The 7982-nt window shown below is 39.5% G+C and overlaps 1 protein-coding gene across 4 annotated transcripts in view; it reads right to left on the reverse strand.

Annotated features, from left to right (window-relative positions):
- The window catches only part of PAFAH1B2 (platelet activating factor acetylhydrolase 1b catalytic subunit 2), a 39313-nt gene that overhangs the window by 6414 nt on the left and 24917 nt on the right, over positions 1-7982 (reverse strand). For all 4 annotated transcript variants that reach the window (XM_081799422.1, XM_081799421.1, XM_081799424.1 and 1 more), the window contains 3 exons: positions 7055-7144; positions 5648-5764; positions 3656-3778 (listed from right to left, as the gene is read on the reverse strand). In XM_081799422.1, coding sequence (XP_081655548.1) covers positions 3656-3778; positions 5648-5764; positions 7055-7144 — 330 coding nt within the window. The remainder of the gene's footprint in view (positions 1-3655; positions 3779-5647; positions 5765-7054; positions 7145-7982) is intronic.

Genomic DNA, 7982 nt, shown 5'->3' on the forward strand with positions numbered 1-7982 from the left:
AACATTTTCTTCTCCTCCATTCTGAGTGTACATGCTGCTATGGCTTGGAAACTTACCACTACTCTCTCAGTTAACGTACAGTCTCCTGACTGGCCTTCCCACCTCCAGCGTGGTCTTCCCTTCAATTCATTCTCCATACAGCCATCAGAATCACCCAGCTCCAATGCACATGTATTTATGAATGCTACACGGAAACTATACTACTGCACAAGACAAACAGTGGGAACAACTGTGGTCTAGACGAACCAAAGCCACATAATATCTGCTAGGATAAAACAGCTATTTTCTTAATTCATTTTTAACTTATGTTAATTATCTATCTTCAGGTAAATCACATGTCTGTCCTCCTACAGTCAAGAGAAGTTCACCCTTACGTGTCAAGAGCAAGGTTTACCATCTCAAACTAGAAATGTCCTTTTACAGATGCTGATCCTATTATAAAATTATTGTCAGACAACCTTTCAGTTGGTTTATAACTAGTGATAGCACACACCAAGTTATTCCTATGTAGGCAAAAAAATTTCTACCTATTTCTCCTACAGGCTATGGTAAGAGGACTTATTTTACAAAAACAGATTTTCTGCGGGTATTCTACTAAAAAAAAAAACCTTTATGCCAAAGTTAAGTACTTGTTCACGTCTTTAATTCTTTTCAGCAAAATGTTGGAAGCTTTATTACCACTTTCTTATGTGACTGTATAGTTCCAAATGAGAATTATAGATAATTATGACTCTGCTACCCTAGACCATCTCCTCCTATCCTTTTGTTAAGCGGCTCAAAAATTTCACAAAGTCAATCCTAAACCCTCATTTACATAACTGCTGAAGTATTAGGCTCTGCATCTAACGGTTAACAAAAAAGAACTGCTTACATATCGGAGTCTTGCTGAGATATAAGCAACCAGGGAGGATGGCCAGTGAACAACAAACATACACTTTGTTCTGACACTCAAAGAACACCGTGACAGTCAAAGCCATAAAAAATGAGTAAGCCTTAAGAACAGGGCACCATACCTACTGGGATTTTCAAGCAAGGATGAGAAAAGCACGTTATGTATTTGCATAGCATTTTCCTTAATATGAGAATATCAAAGGTATGCCATGTGATTTTTCCCTATAATAATTCATTACTAAAATACTATCATGTTAAAAGAAACAAAAAAGAAAAATATCATGCTCCTAATCTCTTCACCACGTGACTATGGCAGACCCTTGAACAACACAGGTGTGGAGTGCACAGGTCCACTTATTCACAAATGTTTTTCCATAAATACAGTACTGTAAATATATTCTCTCTTCCTTATGGTTTTCTTAATCACATTTTCTTTTCCCTAGCTTTCCTGTAAGAATACAGTATGTCATACATATAACAAGCCAAATATATCTTAATTGACTGCTTATCAGGAAAGCTTCTGATCAACAGACCATTAGTAAATTCGAGTGAAAAGTTATATGCAGATTTTCAACTGTATGGGGGTCAGTGCCCCTCAAGGGTTATCTGTACTTTAAGTAAATCTAACTATAATACACACACACTTTAATATTTGGACTTTTCACTTAAGTATGTCATAAATCTTGTTTCCACACAGCTCTTGTAACTGTCATGGGATCGGGGCTATTATGTTCAGTGACTTCTGCAATCATTGCCTCACAGAATCATTTAGGGCACTGCTGATGTTTGAGTGTTGTAGAGAACACCAGTGTATATCAAATTTAAAAGTCTGGTTGAAACAAAGACTATTTATGGAGGATTTATTCAGCAACATTCACGCAACAAATATGTCCTAAGCAGCTTTGTATCAGCCACTGTACCTCAGAGGTGGACTCTTAACCACAACCCTTTCTGGAGTAAAGCAGGGATATAAGCAAGTAAATTATATTAAATACCATGTAATGAAAAAATAAGACGTGGCTCCCCACGGGCACCAGTAAGAAAAACCCAAACTCTGGGTGCCTGGGTGGCTCAGTTGGTTAAGCGACTGCCTTTGGCTCAGGTCATGATCCTGGAGTCCCGGGATCGAGTCCCGCATCGGGCTCCCTGCTCAGCGGGGAGTCTGCTTCTCCCTCTGACCCTCCCCCCTCTCATGTGCTCTCTCTCTCAAATAAATAAAATCTTAAAAAAAAAAAAAAAAAGAAAAACCCAAACTCCTCCATCAAGGCACACAAATCCCTATGTGACTTGGCCATACCTCTTTCTCCTAACCATCCCAGCCTTAAACTTTATTCAATGACAGCCCTAGAATTCTTCAAGCACCCCCCTTCATTTGCCCAATAAACACACACAAGTATAAGACTTTCACCGTTTTTTTCCCCTCCCTCTGTCATGCCTTCTTTCCTTTCTCCATTTGTCTGGAGACCAATGAATTCTTTAAAAACTATAGTCAAACGTAGCTTTTATGTCTAAAATCCACCCTTTCTCATGGGACGCCTGGGTGGCTCAGTCAGTTAAGCATCCGACTCTTGGTTTTGGTTCAGGTCATGATCTCAGGGTCATGAGATCAAGCCCCACATCAGGATCCATACTCAGATCCACACTGAGATTCATTCACCCTCCCTCTCTCTCCCCCTCTGTTCCTCCCCCTGCTCGAGTGCACTCACTGTAAATAAAATCTTAACAAAAAACAAACAAACAAACAAAACCTGGGTGGCTCAGTCAGTTAAGTGTCTGCCTTCGGCTCCCGTCATGATCCCAGGGTCCTGGGATCGAGTCCCGCACAGGCTCCTTGCTCAGCAGGGAGCCTGCTTTTCCCTCTACCTGGCGCTCCCCTGCTTGTGCGTGCGCTCTCTGACAAATAGATAAAATCTTAAAAAACGAAACAAAACAAAAAAAACCTATTCTCCCCTTAGCATACAGTATAATTACTCCTATTAGCATATAGTATGCTAATTCTCTCTTTGTATTGCTGTGCCCATCTACCACTAGACCAGACTGTGTGCTCCTTGAGAGGGACAATGTCTTACTCATTTTTGTATGTTCAGGACCCAGGACAGTGTCTTGTACATAGTGACCCTCATGTTTGTTGAATAAATGACTACCTTCTTAACATCATCTCATTAAAGAACTGAATACATACCAGATTTCATTCAGAATTTGGTTTTGCTACGAGTATCTATAGGTAAACTTTCATACTTAAAGACAGCTATTTATCTCTGAGACGGTGAATATTTAATGCTTTAGCTCCATAAAGGGCAGTACTCTCTATTAGGAGTAAGACTATAAAGCACCCATTTTTTTGCTAACAGAATCTCTGATGTTTTAGAGAATTCAGAGATTCTAATAAATATACCACCTTTAACATATGAACAGTGGGACTGAACAACACATCTATGTTAATCCAAAGCCAGTCTAATAAAAAGAGACTCAGGACTAGGACAAGTTTCATATGTGATTTAAAAAATTATCAGAAGACAGTTAAAAAACAAAAAACAAAAACGAAGGCTACCTGAGACAACAACCTCTAAACAAGGATAACTCAGCTGGTCTGGGAAATGATGAAACCAGTAAGACAATAGGACATATCAGAGAAGAGCCTCTCAGGAGTATCAAAAACTGCTTTCACCTAAAGATTCTCTGTATTCATGAGTGATCATATTTCTAAAAACATTCCTCACCTGACCTAATGACATCAAAGACTACTGGCCCAAAGGCTACATACCAATACAATGATTTTGGCCTGCGGCTGCCTTGTGTTAATAAGTTGGACGATGGCCTCGATTCCACCTGCTACTTCTTCTGCCGTATTTTCATGGTTGTTTGTTCCTACCCAGACAACAATGACCTATAATTGAGGGAAGATAAAGAAAGCAGGGCGAGGAGTAAATAACCAAGAATAAAGGAACATTTAGATGAAAATCTAATATTTAGATAAAAATATTTATCAATGTTTAGATAAACATCTTATTTCAAAAATCAAAAGAAGGAAAGGTGAACTTGTCAAATGGTAGGGATAACTTCAACTGAGCAGCCACCTTCAAACACTGATTTAGGCCTCATAGATCTCAGGATAAATTCCAAGCAGATTAATTCCGAAGCAGTAAAACTACCCTAGGAGGAAATGACAGAATTCTTTCATCATTGTGGAGTTGGAAGCTAAGCTCTTAAAATCCAGAAACTATACAAAAAAGATAACAAATTCAACTGTATAAAAATAAAAACTCTGCATGTTGAAGATAATATTAAAGTGAAATCTAAGAAAGCCAGGGAAAAATATTTGCAACTCCTACCATAGAAACTCCCTGACTACAAGTATCTTCCAGAAAAAAAATAACAAAAGTACCCAAGGGAATGTAACTGGTATAAATGCAGTTATACTGAAGAAAGAGTAGCTGGGGAGGAAGCTGGATGAAGTTTCAACGAGTTTTTCCTCTTTAAAAAAAAAAAAAATTCATCTACGAGGTGGCTGTCACCTAGAGACATACATCTTAGTATACAACCCAACAAAGTAACTTTCCACCCTGTCACAAAAGACAGGAACATGGACTAGTTTTTCTATTAGAAAGGCCAAAAAATAGGGCTTCCTGGCTGGCTCAGTCAGTAGAGCATGGGACTCTTGATCTCGGGATTGTGAGTTCAAGCCCCACATTGGGTATACAGATTACTTAAAAATAAAATCTTAAAAAAAATAGAGGGGCGCCTGGGTGGCTCAGTTGGTTAGGTGTCTGACTCTTGATTTCCACTCAGGTCATGATCTCTGGGTCATGGGACTGAGCCCCATGTCGGGCTCTGCGCTCAGCATGGAGTCTGCCTGTCCCTCTTCCTCTGCTCCTCCTCCCACTCCCAGAGGCGTGCACTCTCTCTCTCTCAAATAGATAAATAAATAATAATAAATGAATAAAAAGGGGCGCCTGGGTGGCGGAGTCCATTAAGCACCCAGCTCTTGCTTTCAGCTCAGGATGGGTTCTCAGGGTCATAAGATCAAGGCCCGCACTGGGCTCAGCACAGAGTTGGCTTGCGATTCTCTCTCCCTCTCCCTCTGCCCCTCCCAGTCATGCTCTCTCTCTAAAATAAATAAATCTTTTTTAAAAATTAAAAAAAAATTTCTAAAGGCAAAAAATAAAATACTTTCAACAAAGCAACTGTTATCAACTTTGTTTTTTTTCTTTGTTTAGAGCTGAAAAAAATTACATGCACAGTGTGCCAACTCAGGACATTTATAACGTGTTAAGGTAGTGGGGTACACATTTATGAACATTTGTTCGTATCTGCTTCAAATTTTCTTCAGAAAAACTCGGGAGGCCTTGCTTACTAATTTGTTTATATGGTTAAACAGCTCCAAAATTACTTCCTGAAGTGAATCATGGCACTGCCACCATGGCCCTCGTCTGAGCAGATTCCCCTGATGCTGCATTTAGGCCTACAGAATAGCGTGCCTCATGAGCATCAAATCCCTTCCTACAGCTGAAGAAGACCATTATTAACAACTACAAATACAACCTAAGCAAGTAAAACACTGATTTCTTAATACCTATCTGCAATGTTCTTAAGCAAGGACAACAGCATCATTTATCTTAAAGGGGCACAAAGCAAAGACAGTAGCGAAATAATGCTTTAAAGAAGCAGTTTGTTTTTACTAGCAGTTTCAGACAATTTTCTACCTGGAAAAGACTCAAGATTAAAGATACTCTTTAAAACATTAGTTTCATTTCACCTTAGGTTTAATATTCTCCAGTTCTCCATTCTTTAGTCTCCACAAAACATGTCTTGTTGTATCTCCCCCAATTCCAAAATTCAGTGCATGAAGCGGGGAAAAAAGCTCTCGCCATATCTAAAAAGAGAAAAAAGAGCTTTATTTAAACTGAGTGGGAAATAAAATTCTTCCATTGCAATGTGTTGTGAGGCACCTGAAAGAATAATTTTAATTTTCTATAATCAAATGTAATGCTGCAAATCATGAGCTGCTCAGTGTTTGCAAGGCTCTGAGGATGGCACTGTATCACTCAATTCTTTCTATGATTACTTTTTTTTTTTTTAATGTATTTTTTACTTTATTTTTTAAGTAGGTTCCATGCCCAACGTGGAGCCCAAAGTGGAGCTGGAACTCACAATCATGAGATCAAGACCTGAGATCAAGAGTCAGATGCTTAATTGACTGAGTCACCCAGGCGCCCCTCTATCACTCAGTTCTTAATGCAGTCTTCGACCTCAGCTCAAGAATGCAGTCACAATGCTGCCCGATGCCCGTCAGGAGGTTCCAGCATTTATACTCAAGGTGCCAACTCAGTAAGCTCTCCTTTCCCTTTACTCATGCATCAAAATGAATAGGGTGAAGTAGAAACATGAGATGAAGAAATTTAGAGCGCTGGAGCCAGAAAGGAATCAAGCTATCTTTTCCTTTAACTGCCCTGGAAGAGTGCAAATCTTAAAAAAAGATGTGGAACACAAAATATGGGGCACCTGGGTGGCTCAGTCATTCAGCGTCTGCCTTCGGCTCAGGTCATGATCTCAGGGTCCTGGGATCGAGCCCCACATCAGACTCCCTGCTTGGCAGGGAGTCTGCTTCTCCCTCTCCCCCTGCCTGCCATTCCCCCTACTTTGCTCTCTTTCTGTCAAATAAATAAAATCTTAAAAAAAAAATACGCAAAATAAGGGGCGCCTGGGTGGCTTAGTCAGTTAAGCATCCGACTCTTGGTCATGATCTCAAGATCATGGGATCGAGCCCCACATCGGGCTCTGCACTCAGTGTGGAGTCTGCTTGGGATTCTCTGCCTCCCCTTCCCTCTGCCCCTCCCCCTCCTCCACATTCTCTATTAAATAAATAAATAAATCTTTAAAAAAATATATACAAAATAAGAAAATGTAAAACACAGTAAGACTGTGTGGCACTGTGTGGCAAAAAAGGGAGCTGAGTTAGAAACAATTCTGAATTTTTTGTCTCATCATGCATGGTGGCACAAAGAATTCCATTTTGGAGGTCTGACCTCCCTCGCACTCTGAACTAGAGCTTCTCTAAAGTGTCATGAATAAGCCTACAGGTTCAGCTCAGAGTGAAAGTTTGCTAGCAATGAATGGATTTACTTTGGTAGCCAAGACCCACCCTTCCCCCTTCCACCTTTACCTCATATTGCTGCATTAACTGCACCATGGAATCCCCCACAAACAGTACATCAGGCTCTTTGTCTTTACAGTCGAGGACAAATCTGTTGTGCTGGTTCGAAAAAGGAAGAAAAATTAGAAAACTGGCATTTCTTTCTCAGTGAGAGGTCTTGGCCTAGACAGAACAGTTGTCCAACCAGTTACTCTGCTGTTAAACATTCTATTTATTCTGTCTGAAATAAACTACTGGGACTTTCTTCCCACCCTTACCACACTGATCATTCTAATATGCTAAGAAAACTGGAATTCTATTGAAACCAGAATGGAAAAACACACTTAACATGTTTTTTAGAAGTTTATCTTTTCCTCAAACTCTTTGAAAGATAATTTCAGACACACAGAAAAGCCACAGTACAATGAACACCTGTATATCCTCTGCCTGTATTCAACAATAATGTTCTCCCATATCTGCTTTATCTGTTTGTGTTTGCTGAACCATTTGAAGGTAAGTGGCAAATGCTATGGTTCTTCACCCTTACATATTTCAGCATGAGTAAGGACAGTCTCCTATAAAACCACAAAACTATTATCGCATCTAAGACAATGAACAATAGTCCCATAATATTCAGTCCATATTCAATTTTTCCAGTTGTTCCAAGAGTTGGATAAAGTATTATAGCTCTTTTTTTGAACTAGGAACCAATCAAGAATCATGTATCTTATTTGGATGTTTTAACATGGACTTTGAAAATGCCTGTTCACCTCCAACTCTGAGACAATCCTTTCTCAGTCGAATCCAAATCTATAAGCAGTGGTGACCATGACCTAGTCCTAGAGTACTTCTCTCTGCTGCAAGGGCACAAGACACTTTTAAAATGGATTTTACTCATCAATACTAAAGGACTCGCTATGTCTCTGTCAAATAAATAAATAAAATCTTCAAAAAAAAA

Source organism: Leptonychotes weddellii, chromosome 11 (genome assembly GCF_054177405.1).
Source record: "Leptonychotes weddellii isolate Sample4059 chromosome 11, ASM5417740v2, whole genome shotgun sequence".
NCBI lineage: Eukaryota > Metazoa > Chordata > Mammalia > Carnivora > Phocidae > Leptonychotes > Leptonychotes weddellii.